Here is a 20,706-nt window from a genome sequence, read left to right on the forward strand (position 1 = left end):
GCTCCACAGTGCTAAGGTTCTTTGGGAGGGTCTCGTTTTTGCTGTCGACCATTTCTTGCTGGCACGGGAGCCGGACACGGCGTCTATCTACTAGAGTATAGACGATGGAGGACCGTAGAAAAAAGAATAACCCAGAATGTCTCAGTACATGAACTGGCCACGGGAGTAGGAGTAAGCAGGAGTCTCTACTCGCCTCCTCAGGTATTGCATCCTTCCTTCCAGGTCGACTGTACCAAGTCTTACAGTAATTATCAATCGTTGGACTTCAACTAAAAGGGATCTCGGATTCCCGTTTCCGGCTCGTGATCCATTTGCTTGATCAATTTTCTTGTCTCCGGCCGTCAGCGACGAGAAAAAGGACATCCAATCGAAATCGATTCCAACCATCTTTGCCACTCTCGACGTTCCGATTCGGTTTTCTTCTCGCTATCCACGGACATGATGCCTTGCATTCTACACTCCAGAGGGTTTTTCCTTGTTTCTTGCCTCACGCCTCCCAAAATGCTATGCCCCAGGATCATGACCGAGCGGCCGAGAGGAAGGCCGAAGAATGGCCGGTTGTCGGTGGTGGTTCGCGGGCATGTATTTTCCCTTTTTTTTCTGTTGCTGTTCTTCATCCCACACCGTACTCGGGCCGGGGGGGGGTTGCATTGCCGTTCGTTCCGGGCCACTCCGTCCGGTGTCCGGTGCTGTTTTTACGCCGGTGGTTGTCCCGGTTTCGTCTATATGTTTTATCCGCTTTGCCCGTCGGGTGTGTGTCCGGTCTTTGTACCCATTCCCGTTGCACTTTGCACAATTCAACCGACGACGGTTCCAAGGAGCCAAACGAAAATAAGGAAAGGAAGAGGAAAACTAAGGAAATGGCGCAATCCTGGCGACCAGCGCTTCGCTCTCTCTCTCTCTCTCTCTCTCCTCCCATTGCATTCAGCTGGGGGAGCCATTTTTGCTTCTTTTTTTTTGTCGATGTCTTTTCCTCCACTACCAGGCGTCCCCACAGCATTAGACTCGCCAGGACGGGGGTGAAAGTGTGGAAGTCGCGCTAGCTCCGTGACTCCTCTTCGCACCACTACTTCACTCTTCGATTCGTCTCCTCTACACAGAGCTAGAGGAAGAGAACGAAAGAAATAAAAAAAGCGAGGGAAAATGTTAACGGTGGGAGACGTATTGCCACCCCAAAGCAACGTCTACATCGCCGTCGACCCAGTTGTAAGCCGCTAGTTTGTTGCATTTTCCACCGTTCCACCACCACCACCAGCCATGGCCATGCGCTCATGCGTTCGCACACCTCTCCACTCTGTCCATGTTTTTCCGCGTCCGATCTCACCGATCCCGCGATGGCCATTTCCCCGCGCGCCGCAGCCAAAGGTTTCATGTTTAGTCTGCCTTTTTCTGCAATCATTTTCTCAGTTTTTTCCATGTTTTTTTTTATTTCAGTATGTGTGTTTGTGTGTGTGTGCCTGTGTCTGTGCCCGTGGACACGCCAAACGCCCGGGAAAGTCACATGGCGTGCGGCGTTCTCAATATGTTCGTTCGTCCGTATTCGGAGGCGGCTGCAACTGCACCCTCCCCCGGCTGGTCGGTGCAAGCGAACCAGTAAACGAACCTTTTTTCCCCTTCTTTAAGCTTATGCCCAGTTCTTTTGTGTCCATTCCGTGACCTCGCGGATCTTTAATACGGACGAAAGGCGTCTCGTTCTTTAAGAATTCAGTCGAAAAGTGACGCGTAAATGACTGGCATCGACGGGACTGGATTGGAAGCTGAAGTTTAGAATGCGTGTTTGCGATGCAAACATGGCAGAAGACATCAGAAATGCTTAATTGTTCCCTTTGGTAGCCCAACAGGAGTTCTGTAAAAACGCATCTAGTAGACTGGTTGGAGCCTCGAGCTGTCGAGACGTCGATGATGGTCTGCAATCTGTCACTTGGCAGCGTGATGTATGTCAGTTTGTGTGGAAGCGCGCGCCAGGCAAACGCTCTTAAAACCAAGCGAAACTTACTGCCATTAGAGTGCCCGAGAGCTGCGAGCTGTATGGAATGATAAACTCGTGGATACGCTCGATGTCACCGAAAAACCAACGCAAGTAATAAGGTCCGGGACAGAACAGTGAAGCGCCATCGGAAGAGCCTGTCCTACATAACGGATAGCTTGCATCCATCCTCGGCAACGCAACTGTAAAAGGGGTTCCGGGGATAACAGGGATAACAGGCGCCACGGAACGGTGTTTATTGTTTTCCTCGGGGATACACAAGGACACAAGGACACACGTACCACCACGTACGGACAGCAGCTGTCCCGTTTTGATGACCCACTGGCATCGCTTTAATCAAGCGTCGACCCACTCTGTCACCTCTCACAGCGGAGGGGTCAAAAGGGTCCGGGGCATGGCTCGTAATCCTTCCGTCCCTTCATCTGGCCAGCCGGTAGCCCGGACGGCCACTAACAGCTCGCGGCTGCTCGCTTTGATTTGAATTAATACATTCGAAATCCCTCGTCATGGCGCTCAAAAACAAAAGCTGCTACAGCGGGAATAAAAAAAACATCATCTCCGTGGCCAACCCATGGTCCAGGCGAGTCCAGGCAGATGGTTGTTCATGTGTGTGTGTGCGCGCGCGCGCGGCCACCTATCCCAACCGGATGCTGTCAGCGCTTCGCGGGATCGCGGGATCGAAAAAAATGCTTCCTTTCCAGGCATGAAACAACAAAAGGCCACGGCGTCTAACGGTCATGCAATCAAACTAACGGACAAACGGACGGACTCTACGCAGGCCAAAGGCCAGAGGGTTCGAAGGACGGCACGAGAGGGGAACGACCGGATTGGAAAGGATCCCCGAATATCCCATCAAACAACACCCCATTAACCCGGGGGTCCGGCCAGGTTACGAGACCAGCGTGTCCGTGTCCATGTGTTTGTGTGTCTCTGTCACATTAAGGATCACCCGAGTTAACGTCAGGCGCAGGGATTGCGGCTCGCATGACCTGACCGTGTCGCAGCATCCCTTTCTCCTGGTAGGTCGAGCGCAAACCATTCATTGACCTCGCGACCTGGAAAGCATAGGTCTCGGTCGCATCGCGACCAGCAGCACGTGCTTGCTGCAGAGCAGAGCCACGGGGTTTAGGCACCAGCAATGGCGGATGTTAATTTAGAAAGTGCCGGCTATCGTAGCCCTAATTTCCTGAGCGTCAGAACCGGATCGAGAGCGTTGCTTTTGCCGCTCTGCTGGTAATCATTCCAAAACTAACAGTTTTCAAAGAAATTATGAGGAGATCCTTTTGAAAAACGTAATCTGGACAAGCTTTAGATCTTCTTTAAGATCTTTAGAGTTGTCTGCAGCGATTCTGCAGCGGTTTTTTCGAGCTTCGGTATGCATTCCTGCGCAAATCATAATCCAAAACGGCGCTGACAGACACTCGATCACCAGCCGTCTGCTGCTAGTTCTTGCAGCGATCCTTCGATAATCGAAAGCATCGTTGCTCTTCACCAGAGCGTCTTAATCGCTTTTGTAGCGCGTTCTTTATGGTTCCCCCGCCTCCCGGGTTTGCCTAGCGATGGCACTGGCGGGATCCTTTGTGTTTCTGGCGGCAGTTTTTGTGTTGATTCGCCATCCATTCGCCACTCCTCCGGAGCTCATCTTCGCTTTCGGTCATCGCGTGCGCCCATCTTTGCGTTATTCGATTTGTTCCGTCTAATTGTCCGGACTCGAGAGCTCCCAAAGGGCAGCGAGCGAGAATACCTGCTGCTTTTTGTCACCATATGATCGGCGAATGATTCAAACAAACAAAAAAAAAGCCACGGGCTCTAAACAGTTTCAGCAGATTGTTTTTGTTTGATCGATTGAGTATCAACGGAGACGCCGACTCTCGTCTCGTCTCTCTCTTCCATAAAAAAAACCATCGTAACCTCCGGTCCCCTGTCTGGTCTCTGTGCAACCGACGCCAATGACGACGACCGCGATGTGGTATGGAATGTACGAATTCGATCGATCGAGGATCGGTTTTTTGCACGTCTACCAGCCCCCCGGGCTGGCCTGGCCTGCGGATGAGCTATGCGTTCTAATTCCTGCCTGACCTGGCTGTCCGGTGCGGCCAGTGCGGTAATTATAAAATCGAAACCCACGATCTTCGATGTGTCCATCGGATCGGCAAACTTCTTTGGATCTTAATTTTTTCCCCGATCACTGATTTCGTCTTCAGCGGTCTCTGCACTGGACTCTGGAGACGATCTCACGATCTCGGCAGCGAACTTTACGTTCCGGTAGCAAAACAAAGAACATCACCAACGAACATTCCCGGTTTACGTTCGCTCGCATCCCTCGCGTAAGGGTCGCAGCAACTACAAAGCGGAATTCGGGAACCTCTCATTCTCTCTGGCTCTCTTCACTCGCCAGCGTCACTCGGTCCCTTGGTCCTCGACAAGTCCGTCTCAAGGTGTTCCCTGGCCAGTAAGCACCGTGGTGCGCTTGCTGGACAGTTTTTTTGTGTGTGGTTATTGTTGTTGTTGTTGCCCTTGCTGGCTGCTGCAGCCGCAAGGCAGAGGCTACCAAGATGCAAAGAGGTTTTTTTTGCTTCGCTTTCCTGTCCCGACCAAGACACTCACGACTCGCACACTGGTTCCATATGACCCCCTCGGTTACCCCTTTTTCGCGAGACACAGACACACACACACACTCGCAGGAGCAGGAGTTTCCTTCTGTTTACAGCAGAAGCAACCAAGAAAAAAAAAACCTCACGGAATCCTTTTGAATCCTGATCCCAGAACCGGCTGCCGGTGAGTCCGGTATAACCGACAAGCAACAGCAGCAGCAGCAACAGCAAGAGTTTAATCTAAATAAATGGTTCTCGGTTGTGCCCGGTGTTCCTGGCGCTTTCTTAGACATCGAGGTTCCGTTTTTTTTCTTCTTGTTGCTCGCACCGGTGTATTCCATTTGCGTTCCCATTTCCATTCGACCTCCTCGATTGCTCCTATTGTGTATGTGCGCGCGCGCGCCAAGGTGTCCTTTGGCCGCTGCACATTACGGAATTACAAGCATCTCGGGAGGATCTCCGTCCTTCGAGACCGGTATAGTGGCCACGGACACAAACTAAACTGCAGAAAAAAAAATCATGTCCAGATGGTCGCCGACGAAGGAAAGGATTGTGGAATCGAGGATCTGCCGGGGGTTTGTATGTTTTCGATTTTCTCTTTCCCAAAAACTTCATGTTTCTTATGCTCGTACACCTTCGACGACGGTAGGATGTTGGATGACGGGAGTTTTTTTTTCGTTTTTACTAACGGTCTAACGGCTGCTGCTGCCGTTGTTGTTTGGTCCAGATTTAACTGAGAGACTAAGGAGAAGGGTTTTTGGTCCGGAACCGGAATCCAACGGTCCGCAGCCTGGCCGACAACCTGGTGAATAGCACGAAGTGGTAATAGAGAGCATCCATACGGAAGATTATGATCTCGAGCAAAGAATGGGAACGTAAATAGATCCCTTGTCGCACACGAAGCTACTGCTTTGTACCAAGATGTACCAAGATGTTGGAACCAGAGGCCAAGGTGATACGTGGTCTGTCATATTTAAATGATCTTCACCTCTTGACATAATGGTGGTCTATGTCCCGACCCGTGCTCGTAATTCCAATCATAATTGAATCATAATTGAAGCCCACCGTCAAGAAAACATGCGACATCGTTTGCGCGCGTTCAATTAAGAAATTCGGCCAAGACGCTTCTGCCGCCAAAAATGTTGGTGCTGTTGGCTATTGACAAGCTGTCGACGGGCGCGCGCGCAGCTTGAAACAATTAATCCCGCCCGTCCCGCAAGGTGATGAGTTCTGTTGCGCATATCGTACCCATCGTTGTCATGATCGCCAGAACCGGCGGTTATCGACGTTGGCATCGGCCTCATGCACTCATTACACATGCAGCTGTATGGCACGTGGCACCATCCTTAATCGATGTTCGCTTGATTCTAGGTGCCCAGAACACGACCATTACGCGCCGATCGGCACATACAAGCGCATACCGTTACGCGGCTGGCGATCCAGATGTGCGCGAGCCGCGCGCATCACCCGTAATCGAAATTGAAGGGCTTGCTTCGATCACCTCGTGTCAACTCGTCGTAGCTGCAGAAACGGGAACAGGTTTCTCGGAACAGAAGCCAGAAGCCACGCGACACACATTTCACGGCCAGACCCCAGGCCCAGGCCAAGCGTCTTGTGATGACATTCTTATGATAAAGCGCCGCGGAGATCGGTCCCGGATCAGGATCGGGGACGCAAAAGGGGACCTAAGGGTCCTTTACCCTTTGCGGACGAAGAAGGGTTCGCGATTGCTACCTGGTCGCGTTCCAGGTCGCGTGGCATCTTTTGGGACCACTGTCAGGGCCAGATGCTGATGTCACTTTTGGGCCAACTCGAATCCCGTTGCAATCGCTAGTAGAACCGATAATAAAAGGGGAAACCGTCAGCATCGCGGTTCCGTGCGCCGCTAAATGTGCGCCTCCATTCTTTACGGTTCTTGCTTGGTGCTTCCTTTTGCCACGTTTGTTACGTCCCTTGCCACAAGTTTGCTTGCAGTAACCAATCATCACCTCCCCACCCCCCGGGAGATGACTATATTTATCCAACGATTGTTTTCCGGTGCGCGGTCCACGGACGTCGATCTCGGTATTTTGGGGGCTTCCACCTTACGCAACACAAGGTGCTCGGCCAAATATTTACGCGATTCGCGATCGAGCGAGCAAGCGCGATGCCGATGCATGCCATCTGTTCTTGGACCAGCTCCTGGACTCCGGGGGATATAATTTGACCGGCAGGCGTAATGAGGTTCTCGATTAATTGCGCAATCATGCGCCACGTGTGGTGGGGCCCATGTGGTGAGCTGAACATCCTGTTTAGCATCCTCTTTGCCGCTGGTCAGCTGGTCTCGGTTGACACACATTTTGATGGCGTCCCGTATGCAAATTGATCTCTCGCGTTCTTCCGCTCTCTTTTTTTTCTTTGCTTCTGATGTAACGTTTTGTGGGTCAACTTGTGGGTAACAATGTTGCAGTTCACGATACGCAAATGAAAACATAGCTTTGTACATTAAATAAACAGTCAGAACTAGACTTAGACTTAGGCTTGGATAAAAGAATGTTCAACCATTTGGAAACATTCAAGACCTGCAGTACAATGTTCTGAAATTGATCAACAAACAAAATCCATTCTATTCCAATTACCAATGGTGGCCAATTACTGCCCAGGTCTATGGCTTCAGTTTTGCATAATCCAGTCTGAATCGCTAACGGAAAACCTGAAGAAGGTAGCAAACAAACGCGAAAGGAAACACGTCTAAGTCCAACCTTAGCAAACGAGAAAAGAGTAAGACACTGACACTTCCTTCATCATTTTCCATTTTTATCCTATTAAAAAGTGTAACCATCCATCCATCCAAACATCCATCAAAGGATCAACCAGAGGCCGCCGAAGGTCTCAAAGGAGAACGACTCCATTAAACAATTCCACTCCCGTCCCGGTAATTAATGCGGTTGTTGTTTGCACTGGAAAAATGGAAGCAAACCGTTTTTTTTTTTTGGCGGGGGGGAAGAGGCTATTGTGCGGAAAAAGGATGTCCTTATCTTACGTCTCTTTGCCGAAAAAAAAACTTTAGCAGAAGAAGTATCACCAGAATCCTCCAGACATCGCTCCACTCCTTAGCGAAAGTGGTACCTTATTTTTCCATAATTCAAAAATTGGTCGTCACATGTCGCCGGAGCCAATGGTGCGCGAACTTTTCATTCAATTAGCCGGTCCCTTTTTATTGTGTTTGTGTGCATCAATGGTCTGGGACCAGAAACATCGCCATCCCATCCTGACCAGGGGGGGCCTTTTTTGGGCCAATCGTGGACGAGGTAGCAGCAGCACCACCACCACCGGCCATTCCGCTTCCGTGGCCGAGGTGTCGATGAAAGCGTCTCTTTCGCCCTTCCTCTACGCGGAAACTCAATCGCCAGCGCCAAAGCCCACCCTCTTTTGTGCGACCTTTTCCCTACCCCCTATCCTGGCATCCGACACCCACTGCCACTGTTTACGTTGACCCCGCGGGCGCCAGGCGCGGATTCATCCCTTTCATTTCGCGATGGCTTAAATCAAACATCCAATGATACCGAAGAGCAGGACAGTCTTCCGCACGCACTTCCTTCTCTACCTCCTGGCCTCCCTACCGCAATTGGCGGTGGCTAGAAAAGGACAAAAATAATTAAAAATGATAAAATTTGTAATTAAGGGTGGTCGAAACCAATGGTGGCGGTTGTGGTGCTCGCCCTTGTTTCGAATGTTTTTTTTGTTTTGTTCCAGAACTTCCTTCCCCTAACCCGCGTACAGATCACGGTTGAACAGTTGGAATAGAGGGCGCTTTCCTTCCGGTGGTTGCTAGGATCGGATGCATCCTTTTTCCATCACTTTCTCTGCGAACGTACAACTCCCTCCGGAGGATTGGTTTTGTGGTGTGGTGTGTTGATGGGAAAAAGGAAGGGGTAGAGGATGCTACTGGGTGTAGGAAGCAAACAAGCGAAAGAAAAAAAAAACGGAGAAAGAAACACCTCGCACTAGAGGGTGCGTCTAATTTGAAGCATCTTTCCAGGGCCTGCAAGTTAAAATGGTCGCCCATTAGCGCAGTAGCACCCCCCTCTCGCGGGATTGAGAGTTTTCCCTTTCTTTTTTTCCATTTTTTTCGCTTTTCTGCTTCTAACGTGTTCAGATGATGGCAACCATTTTGTTGGAGTGCGGGAGGTTCGCGCGATTACAACGACTTCTTTATGTTCGCGGGATTTTTTTTAACAATACATTTTATATTACTCCAGTGTCATCGTTATTGTTTAGAGACTAAGAGATAATGCTTCCGAAATGGCGATCAAACAGTATCTATTTACATCACTTGATAGTATCGCTTGGAGCAACAGAACCCCTAGTCTCATTTTTCAATTATATTAAATTAGTTGAAGTTCCTTCAATCTTTTAGTGTTGAGAGAATGTTCCACGAAGCGCATTTCTCTTGAGCTAACATAAACTAAACGAATATTTTCAAGGTCTTAAAAGCATCAAAGAAAACTATTATATTTATAGGAGCTATCACAAGTTAAGCAAAAGTACTTAAATTGAATCCTTTTACCAAAGAAATGTCTAGAAGTTCGCGCATAATTCTATTTTCAAAACTCGCAGCACTAGCTGAAGAAATCTGATAAAATTGAGGATTTTTTTCAAAACATTCAAAATTGGTCCATATCATGTTACATAAACTAAAGACAGATAATTGAGCAGCGAACAGTTTATTGAGCCGTCTAACGGTTCTGATCCTTATTTGTCTGATACTTCATTCCGCCTGTGAAGCAAACATTATCGACAAAAACATCCTTATAAATACCTCAACCTTTCTTTTACCAGCACGCAAGAAACAGACACTCGACTAGTCTGCTTTCTTCGATTAGCATCGAGCCATGCGGGGCCGCAGCAATTTACTGGAAGAAAGTAACAAAAACACATATCCACAAATCCAAACCAATCCATTTCTGAAACGGCTTCCCGAAGGTAGCCTGAGAAAAAGGCTATCGCTTAATCGCTAAACTGCCAAAACGCCGCAGCCCTTTCATTATGGTTTTCAACCGGAAAAAGTGTTTTCTGGAGCCTCACCGCTCGTCGCGAATACGAAGCGAACGAACAAAGAACAAAAAAAACTGTTTAGTTATGCGCACCCATTGCCGGGTTTTTGGTCTGTTGCATGTCTTATTACATACTGGTTGGCTGGCAGGCTGGTTAGACCAATTGTTAGAATGTTTTTTATTGTTTTTCGCTTCGCGTTATCACCAACCCAGAGAGCGTCTTCCCACCGTCTAGTTCCCAGCACACACACACACACATGGATCACGTCTGAGAGACGGCAGGAAGAAGGACAGTGAGAACTGATCTGCCAGCTGCCAAGGCAAAGGTGAAGAAGCCGCCGCCAAAAAAACGCCAAACACGCGCTCCCGGGTGGTATTCAAATGCCGAAGATGCTGGATGATGGTTCCCGATTCCAACGGGACTTCTATCACCGTGTAAGCGGGGAAAGCGATTTCGATTCCGAAGGAAAGACAAAAACCAAAAAAAATGTTAGAAACCTACGATCCTGAGACCTCCCGATCGAACCGAACCGAACGGAGGCCAAAACTCCACAACTAAATGCATAAATTAGCCAAACCAGTGTCCTAATGATTAGCTCGTAACCTCGGGAGCAACAGACGGCCAGCCCAAAAGCGCCCTCAGCCCTTTTGCCACCGTTTTCTCTCCTTTTTTTGGTACTCCTTGGCATTCCTTGCCAGCTCCAATGCGATGATGCGACTCCGATGGACGGCGAATCGATGGACGGTGGCACAATAGGACGTGACGTTCAAGTTCCACCACGACCAGCAACAGCAACAACAACAACCAAAAAAAAAAGCTCACCTCTAAAAGCGTCTACCGCGGGATGCGATTATTCAAATTTTTGCTCCTGCGGTCCTCACGACCGCCAAGAGACAGCCAAGACAGAACACCCTTTTCGGTAAGACGCACAAAGGTGAAAGGGGTGCGAACGAAGCGCGCAATGACCCCTCGTGTAATGATCACCCGGTCGGTCGTTCGTTCGGGATGAGCTTTTTTTTCTTCCTGTTCTTTTGGATGCCCCCGAAGACGCGATCACTCATGCGACCTCGCGCACACCTTTCCCGGAGGCTTACGGTTCAGGGCGGTGAACACCTTAACGGGATTCGGTAATGCCGATGATTGTATGCATACAGCATCCGCCGAGGGACACCACACACACTGGTCTGCTGCCTGCTTCCTGCTCTCTATGGGAAGTAAATTGGTTTGGCGTTTTTTTCTCTCGTCCAGTTCTTATCTAGCAACAACACTTTTTTTTTCAGAGTATCATAGCTCAAGATATTACATTTTTTTGCCTCGTTCTTCGAGCAATGAGGTTACGAAATGTTCGGTGTCATTTGGTGGCATAACGTCTATGGGCGTATGGTAATGAGATGCTGTGGGAAATTGGCCGCCAGTGTCTTCACTGAATGTACCCAAATCGTTTATTAGACGTTTTTTCGTTGGTTGTTCAAAACAATTTTTTTTGGTACATTGATAATGGATTAAAGGAAATCTTTGCTCGTGAGAAAATTGATCATTTACAGAATCCAGAATTTAAAGTAGTTAGTCCAAGCGATCCTTCCTTCTATCAATTTGCATAAGATGTTGGAGCAAGTTTTAGCATTCAGCTGTCGAGAAAGATAGTCTTTCGTCTTAGCTTGATTTATCTGTTCAGGAGTAACTCTAATGTGTAACTTGATATTCTAAATAACAAGCAACTGATTTGTATAAACTATACCTTGAAATAGCAAGAGATATTCCGGATCTTGTTCGGATGTAGAGTTTTCGATACAAGTTGTTATCATTTTTTATGATTTAACGAAGATTCTGCATTATTGGAACACATAATTAAACAGCGAATTTTTAAACTTTATAAATACAATTCAATTGAAATGGAAGAAACAGTTAAAACATAAATGAATAGAGTTTTCTCTGAAAATTATAAATTAAACTCAAGGCTGTCAAAGTATTTAATTTATCTTATCAATCCATGAGATAAAATGATAAAAGAAGATGATGATATAAAGACTGGAATGATGACAAAATAGTAAAACTGAGCTCCAATTTGCAATACAAGCTGGCATACCTCACAATTCCAGCATAGAACTACCGATCAAATATTCAATCGCAAAGAATCCATTTCAGTTCACCCTATCGCATCCTAATATGATCTCTCTAGTACTATCCCACAAAATGAGACCAAGATAAAAAGTAGATTCCCATGATAACTCTCCAAACGTGATCCACGAAACATTCTCACGCGTTGGAACGCCACGAAAAAAAACACACTAGAAGCTAAACGCAAATAAGTTCATGCAAATAACTTTTTTAAACGTGATCTTCTTACACCCATCATCGTCGTAGTGACGGTGTGAATCGAAAGCGAAAGCAGTAAAGTAATGGCCTCCGACCAATACCAGCTGGTGTTGATGAAGCTGACGGAGACAACGAAAAAAAAACCCACCAAAAGAAATCCTCAAATTCCCGTCTTACGCGTCACGAAGTCTCCGTTCTCACGGTGTCCTAGTGAGACGCGGTCCTGATCGCGAGCCCAGTTCTGTCATTACTCAACGCAAGACCGGTCAGTCATAAAAAGTGCACCAGTCCAAAGCCACTGTCTCTCTAAGACAACGGGAGAACGCAAATAAAAAAACACGCCACACCATCAAACTCCCAGACTCCCCAACATCGTACGTGAAAGGACGATAGAAGCAAAAGGAAAGGAGTGAAAGAACAAAAAAAACAGCAGCTCTAGACCAAATCCGGACCAGTCCTGCCGCACAAAAGGGTAACAGGGCTCGAGAGCGAAAGTGAAAAATTCCCAAACCTCACGTCCAACAGGGAAAAAAAAACTGTCGGCCAACGCCATCCGGAATCCTGCGAAGGTCCTCGGATGGACCTCACCGGAACGCGGATGATATGCAAATAAGATGCGACCCCTAAGACACACGCACGGCGTACGGCGAAGACAGAGGGGCAAAGGTGCTCACACACACACACACACATACACACAGGCAGGTCTCGAGATCACTCCAGGAAGACACAAGGGGTCCTTTGCACGGGATGCGCCGCATCCCGAAAGGAGGGATGCGAACGGGAACAAAAAAAAACCTGCTGCTTCTGCCGCTACCTGATCCTTCCGATTTGATCCACCAGCAAGGACTCCTTTTTGGGTGTGATGCTCTTGCCCCTTTTGCTGCCTTAACCTTTAGCAGGTCGGAGGCTATCATTTCGGCAAATAATGGTGGACTAATCATCATCGACTTGCAATTAAATTGGCATTCCAAACAAGAGTCCTAACAAGGACATGCAAATCCATGCAGAATTCCAAGTCAATCATCGCGTTGATCACAACAATTCCGCCAAAGCCCTCTTTTTCCCCGTGTCACGGTACTTGACAACTCAATACATCGTCCCGTGAAGGGCTGGGTTAATTGTCGGTTAACCGATTAGAGCCTCTAGAGTAAACATCAACCGCTGTATCGTTTGCATTTTGCGCGAGCAGCAAAAAAATGCTGATTTTCCACACACACACACCCGTACATCGTGTAGCGTGTCGTCAACATTTCAACTGTTGCTCGACTCCTGAACAGATCCGGTTTGAGTCCTTTTTTTTTTACATTAACGCGGAACTCGATCAAATGCCTATTCTGCAGTGCCCCTGAAACCATGCAACCCACTCGAGTTAACACCTCACCTCGAAAGTCATCATAATTTTTCCAAACAAATTTGCCTCCACGCCAGACAGACAGATAGACATACAGAGCGATTATCGGGAAGCCCACGGCCCGCCAAATCCCCGGCGGAAAGAGGGGGAAACGAAACCTAGGATGAGCTGCATCGGTTGAACCACCGAGTTCACCGAAAGCCAACTTTTTTACACCCGCAGTATGCAAATGCGCAAACATAAAACGAGCGAACGAACGAGTGTCGTCGTGGTGTGGAAACGACAAAAAAGTTGATGTTTGTTCCATCGACTTCAACGCAAAACCGACGAACCCCGACGAACGCGGCAAACGCAAACGCTGGGAACAATTAAATCGTTTCGTTGGCTCGTTTGTGAAACAGTTTTGTTTAAATCATTTTTCGGGCTTTTCCATTTTTTTACGTTTTGCTGCGATCCCGTTCCCCACACCCCGTTCCGTTTGCGTTTGCGTGGTTAAGTTGATTAGAGAGATCTCGTGATAGAGAGGGGGAGCGGCTTTTTTGGGCGGTTTTTTTCTTTCTTTCATTTATTGTTGGTTGCGGCTTCGCTGACGTTAAAATCACACAAGCGATTACCCCTTTCGGTTACGATGTGATATCGTGGCCATCTCCAGAATCCCACACTCATGGGGTGAAGTTGAACTGTGTGTAAGCACTTCAACTAGTTGGGAGGGTTATGCTGGCAGCGGAATCATTTATTTCAATAGTTTATTCGATTCCAAATGTAAAAAGAGTGTTCGGCATGAAGTTTTCTATTAGATCGATGAAGGTGATTGCGAATTGATCCCAGATTCCATGGATTCAAGAAAGAATCTGAATGTCACAAGATAGTTTCTAATGGAGGTATTGAAGTTATAATCGGTGGTAATGTCAAGAGAATATATTCATAAAGCAAACAATACCCATTCACTTATGATTACTCAAATGAAAATCCACCATTCTGACAGAATAACTCGTTAAAAATCTATTGTTTAGCCATCGAATACCATTAATGCTGTAAAATCATTTGAGAGCTCCTTGTTGCAACAAAAAACATAATTTCATTTGATCAGTTAAGTTAAAACGGGAACTGAACGCAATCATTCGCATAGAATTCGTAATTAGCTGCTATTAAAATCAGCAAAACGAGAACTAAAGGCAATAATTGACAACTTCGAAGCTTCAGTTGGACTAAATAAGCCAAAACTATGGTTTATATTTGACACAGTCACACCCTTTAGTCGAACCTTGGGCATCATCCAGACACCAGAATCAGCTGAAGAAGTTAAAAAAAAACTACTAGAGAAGCATATTTGGTCACAATTAGCTTCCCCGATATGGAACGCATGTTTAGGATCGTTCGACAACATATCACGAAACACAAACGTCGGCGAGCTCCCGCAACAACGCTCTACAAACACAGCAATAAACAAAAAAAAAACTTTGGTCGAAGCTTCCACCAAAAAGAGACATTTTTGTTGCTTCATTATGAGCCCCCTCTCCCTTCCCCCTTTCATTCCCCGTTCTGCACAGCCGATCGTCGATGGCGATCGCCGGTGTCGTGCCAAAAAATATTCGACGCCACCCGACTCGGCCGATGCATATTTTACACTCCAGCTCCTGCTCCAGATTGCGCCCCGGAATTCCAGGGATCGGAGCACGGGCTCCAAGAGAACTCGTTCGCCCGTTCGTTCGTTCGTTCGCTCGCTCGTTCCATTTGGCATTCCTGGAGCATGTCCAGCGCTTATGGTGCTGCGGTGATTGACAACATTTTTGGACTGCGCCCGGTTTTTGGAGCCGCCACAAAATTAGTTCCCTACCTTCGAGCTGGTCGATGATGTCGATGTCTGCAATTTCGTTTTCGTGTCTGTACCCCACGGAAGAACTGCTTGGCTGCGTGCGTCGACAATAGACAGAGAGCGCGCGCACTTCTGGCCGCTTAGAAGCACCGGGAACCAGGAACGGTTGTTGTTGTTGAAGTTCCCAGGACGATTCGGTGTAGCGTGGAGGGAGTGGTCTGCCTCGCACAAAGCACGTCAGCCAGGGGTTTTTTTTTTCTTCTTCATTTCTCTCGGTTTTGTCCCTCCCTTCGGTACCCTGTGCCGATTCCGTCCTGCCACCAAAACACTCGCTGCTGATTGGATTGTTCACCCTGGGAAAGGCTTCGACGAGACCCATACAAGCCTCAGACCGTCCTGACAGTGGAAACACACCCTGGCAGTTCGGGACTAACGCTGTGTCCTGATTTGTGGTTCCGACTCGATAGAATCCCTCCATTTTCTGCGATATCCTTGGGTGTCCTTACGTTTTTTTTGCCTGTGTGCGAGTCTGTGAACCTCCTTGAAAGCCGAGGGGGATCCGGAGACCGTCATTTTCTTGTTTCTCGATCCCTAGCAAGAAAAGCCTTCCCCTAGCGGAGTGCCTTTCCGGGGCGAAAGGGTTACAGGCGAAAGGACCAGCAACCATTTCGTCCGCTTATCATACTGTCTCACTCAAGACGCCTTCCACCCTAAGTTCGTCTTGGGCAGCAGAGACATCACAGAGAAGCAAGCAACAGCAAAAAAAAATACTCCAACGTGCACGTATGCAAAGTACATAAAAAGTGTCCTTGGAACTCGGCAACGTCTTTTGCAGCGAGTCCTGACAAGTGAGTTTCGTAACGGTTTTCCAACGAGTTCCTGCCAAGACCAAAAGGACCTACAGCGCGAGAATATCACAGTTGGCATTGCGTATCGTGCTGCTTATATTGCTTAGATGCCAACCTGAAGATGAAGCTGCTCTGAATGGGATCGAAATCTTGTTTTCGAAGCGACCGTTAGCGAACACAACGGCCGTGTACCGAATGCTGGATGAAAGGGGAAGAAGCTGGTGCCATTTCGGGTGGAAAAAAAAAGAACTTGCCCGCGGATTCCAAGATGGAAGCGACCGACAGCGAAACGAGAAGGAAATTAATGATTTAGAAGAATGATGCCGTGCTGCTGGAAGAGATGTTGGCATGAAAAAAAAAGTTCCAGTAAAAGTACTTATTATGAATGATAAACGCATAAATTATGCGCGGAGCGAGTGCGTAGGGCATGGGACACGCATCTTTTGCAGCGATCTCTTCGGCTTCAGCTCCTCCCGGACTTCCACGGATGCTGTACCATTCGTTTACCGCCAGTCTGGTCTAATCTAACGGTTTTTTCGGTGGCGCGAAAGGAGCAAATTTGGCGCTAAACATTGGCGCTCCGAAACCATAGACGACAAGGTGGCGAATGGCATTTTTCAGGTTTTTCAGGCGAATTTCTTGTTTTCTTCGTGGCGTCAGCGCCCCAAATGCAAATCGAATAAGCAGGTTCTGGTTCACAGGTTAGCTCATGGTTGTCTTTCCTCCGTCCGTCTGTCTGTTCTTTGCAGTGGTTGTCACTTCGACCCCTTCGAATGAGGCGGAGCTGCAGCTCTACCGTGTGCTACAGCGGGCCAGTCTGCTCAACTACTACGACACGCTGCTAGAGATGGGTAAGCAGATCAGCGGGGAGAGGAAGCAGGAGAAGTGCCGTGCGTCCCCAGACTAACGCTCTCCACATCGGTTCACACAGGTGGTGATGACGTGCAGCAGTTGTGCGATGCGGGCGAAGAGGAGTTCCTCGAGATAATGGCGCTCGTGGGGATGGCCTCGAAACCACTGCACGTCCGACGGCTCCAGAAGGCACTGCACGAATGGATGACCAATCCGTCCGCCTTCCAGAGCCCCCTCACGAACGTGGACATCCCTTCGCGCATACCGTACAGTCCGGAACCGGGTTCGATCTCACGGAGTGTCACATCGGCCAGTTCCGGACCGGTTTACGGTACGCCATCGGTGACCATGCTCGGTGGCTATCCGGTTCTAGGACCGAATCCATCGTCCAGCACGAATCTACCGCCAACTCCGACGACTCCAACACCGGTCACTGCATCTTCAGCGGCCGCCGCCGCCGCAGCAGCAGCAGCAGCAGCGGCAGCTGCAGCTTCTGCAGCCACCACAACCCATCTCGGGCATCTCGGTAGCAGCGGTACGGCGGGCCATCATCACGGTTTGATGCACCACCATCATCACCATCATCCGCTGAGCAGCACCAGCAGCAGTAGCAACAGCGCTAGTCTGGCAAGTGCCATTAGCAGTCAAATCGGATCCACTACCAGCGGTTCGGTGCAGCTGACACCGGCACTGACGGAGGATCAGGTGGCGAAGATAGTGCAGGCGGCCGAACGGTTGTCTCGTACGCTGCCCCGGCTGGAGCCGCGTCAGCAGAGCATCAAGAAGCGCTCGGCACGCGATCTCGAGGCGGTCATTGCGATGAACGAGAACGATCCGAGGCGGATGGACGAGATACGGAAGTATTCGGCCATCTACGGGCGGTTCGATTGTAAACGGCGACCGGAGAAACCGCTGACCCTGCACGAGGTGTGCGTTAATGAGGCTGCCGCTCAGATCTGCAAGTACATTCCGGCCCTGCTGACGCGGCGCGATGAGTTGTTTCCGCTTGCCCGGCAAGTCGTGCGTGATTGTGGCTTCGGTCACTCGGCTAGCATACGGCTGACCGGGTTGAGGTGAGTTCCTATGTCCCGCTTGTCTTGCGCTCGTTGTAAATGTGATGCATTTCTTTTCAGTCAAACGCAACCGAATCGTGGCGATGATCTGGACACGGTACAGCAGCTGAAGCGGGCCCGCCTTTCCAGTGATACCAGCTCCGATCTGGGCAAGGTAGCTACGTCCACCTCATGTTAACGATCGCTGACTCTGCTTTACGGCTTAATGCTGCCACGCTTCTGCGCTTCACCTAAAGCACCGTGTTCCCTGCACAGGAACGCAGCTGAGCACCGCTGAACATAATTTGCTTTTCACGATTGGCTTTTTTATGCTTCTTTATGCACTGTTTGGTGTGTCGCCTCTAGATTGTTTCTAACCTGATTCCTGCACCTAGATGCGTCCTTTTTCCCTTCACTTTCCTTTCGATATTCATCCAGACACTTGCTTTCGCTTATGTTTCTTCATTTACCCGAAACACCCGCTTTTTTCGTTTGCAGCAATCCTCCACCACGCAATATACGTGCTTATGAGCTTCGGTTATAGTTTGCCGATCGGTTGCGCAACCGTGACACGGTGGCCTGCCGCAGGCTCGATGTGCCTTATTAGCCCCAGTTGGGGAGGAGGATTGGAGTGGGCTGTGGCTGTACAAGCAGCGTGCCTTCGCATCGCCATGCTTTTCGTTGCTTCCTTCATAAAACGCTTCCGCTAGCTTTATCGTTTTCTGTTCTGTTGAGCATTTAAGTATCCTTTTTTTATTTACTCACCTTTATTGGTTCATTAGTGTGCGAACGCAACGCGCTTTTTTATGCTTTTTATGATGTACGGTAATTGTTACAAACCTATCTGCACAATTGCTACTGTTAGCGATCTGTCGGGTGGAGTGGAGTGAACAGAAGAGAACCAATCTTAATCGTCCGATTAACGGCCATAAGGTGCTTGTCTACTGTTCATTCAATTCTCTGATTCTTGAGAAGGACACTCGCGACAATTGGTTTGTTGTGCAGATGGTTTTGTTGAACTAATTTTAAATATTTGTAATGATATTAGTTTTATACAAGGATGAATGAGCCGCATGTTTAGTTTGAACTTAGTGTAGATTGTTGAAGACGATAGTGCACCTGTGCCTTTGCCTCACTGCCTAGTCACCGCTTTGGCCTGCATGAACTTTGCTTTTCACCTCGCCGTATTTCACTTCATTGTATAACTATTCAATTCTGCATGCTTCTTGTACGATTTGTCAATTGCTTTTTAATTTTCTGTTGCAAATATGCTTTTTCTCTATTCGTTTTCGCTTTTTTTGCTTCAAAAGTTGTATAACAAACAGCTGTTCGTGGTTTCTGTTTTTATAATTGCTCTGCATTATTTTTTAAATTTAAACACACAACACATGCTAGCACCACGTAGCACACAATCGCCACATTGATCAATTTTAGAATCATTTTCATAAACGCTTCGCTCCGCATCGCATTTTACATGCATAAATTGTGAGCTACAGCCACCGTTAAGTACATTCATCGTTCTGATACAGTGAATAACGATTTCAATATTTAGTTCTGATTATTGTCTTATTTTTACATTTCTATTGAATATTTTAATCTGTTTCGCATTCCCGAGAAAATTATGTGCGTCCCTAAGTTTGATTACATTTCCAATCTGCAGCTGCAGCTCGCAATTTTTGTGTGTTGCTGCACTCTACAATCAGACAAAGTTCTGATTAACTGAAAGCCTTGCAAAACTATGTGCATCGAATTCATGACAGAGTGCTAGAGTCGCTTCATCGCTTCACCGCTTACGCTAACGTAGACCGAGTAGATTCGACTGCTTTCTAATTAATTTTGGCTCTTTAAAAACTTTTGCTTACAATGCTTCTTAAACACGCGTCTTTTATTAGGCAGTAGATAGTTGCAAATGCTTATCACGCACGCTAGAACCCGCCCGGCTGTACATGCCAAGCGAAAGGTCGAGTAAATATGCTGATACTAATCACCGTTTCGAAATGCCTTCGCAGGAAAACTCGGACGACAATCGCGACATCTCGAGCGGCTCCATTTACCAGCAGATCAGTGACAAACCCTTCGACTTAACTGATTCAAGTAAATTTTCGTGAGTATTTCTTGTAGCGCCAAAGGTCACAGGCAGCCCCCCTCAGGAAAGCCCACTACTCAGTGAAGGTACTGGGAAGGTCCAGAATACTTGACGCATTACCGCATCCATTCCGATTGCGGGGGGCTGTTGGATCTTCTACGAATGATTGTGTAGCGTTTGAAATGTGCATTTGAATTGTCCTGCTACCCAATTCTCCCATCCCGGTGTGACTAACGCGCTGTTTTCTCGTTTGTTCGTTCGCTCCATTGCAGATACACTAGATCCGAATTTGATGACACAGATTCTCGATTTAGTTTTAGCAATTCAAGTTCGTCACCAGTTCAAGTGAGTAACCTACTGGACCATGGACGTTGGACAAAACAGACTCTACATAATGGAATTCATTTTGTCTACACCGCAGGCTGGAAATGGAGCCGACCGAGATTTAAGCGATCCAGACTTTGGTGACATTCGGACGCACACACCGAGAGTGCTGGACCCGACCGGGGGATCACTCGGCGTGCAGGTCATTTCGTCATCCGGGGGGCACATCATCGCCGTCGCCAATCCAGCCCTAGCCCTCAGTCCAGCGCTCAGCGAAGCGATCGCCATCAAGCGTGAAGCCATCTCGCCGGATATCTAAGGCATGATCTCAGTCCCAGCTGCGGGCGCCCGCAACTGGCCATCCGACCATAGCATCCAATTCTGCCCCAATACCAAGAGCAGAGCAACCAGATGAACCCTCTTACATTAGGTTTTTTTTTTCC

The 20,706-nt window shown here is 48.1% G+C and overlaps 1 protein-coding gene across 1 annotated transcript in view; it reads left to right on the plus strand.

Annotated features, from left to right (window-relative positions):
* LOC125951430 (NGFI-A-binding protein homolog) overlaps positions 1-20,582 on the plus strand; it is a 22,747-nt gene extending 2,165 nt beyond the window's left edge. Inside the window, exons 2-8 of the mRNA XM_049680269.1 lie at positions 16,699-16,800; positions 16,881-17,205; positions 17,398-17,874; positions 17,935-18,028; positions 19,863-19,957; positions 20,212-20,284; positions 20,361-20,582. Of these exons, the coding sequence (XP_049536226.1) occupies positions 16,699-16,800; positions 16,881-17,205; positions 17,398-17,874; positions 17,935-18,028; positions 19,863-19,957; positions 20,212-20,284; positions 20,361-20,582 (1,388 nt within the window). The remainder of the gene's footprint in view (positions 1-16,698; positions 16,801-16,880; positions 17,206-17,397; positions 17,875-17,934; positions 18,029-19,862; positions 19,958-20,211; positions 20,285-20,360) is intronic.
* Positions 20,583-20,706: the final 124 nt, after the last annotated feature.

Source organism: Anopheles darlingi, chromosome 2, assembly GCF_943734745.1.
Source record: "Anopheles darlingi chromosome 2, idAnoDarlMG_H_01, whole genome shotgun sequence".
In the NCBI taxonomy this organism is placed as follows: domain Eukaryota; kingdom Metazoa; phylum Arthropoda; class Insecta; order Diptera; family Culicidae; genus Anopheles; species Anopheles darlingi.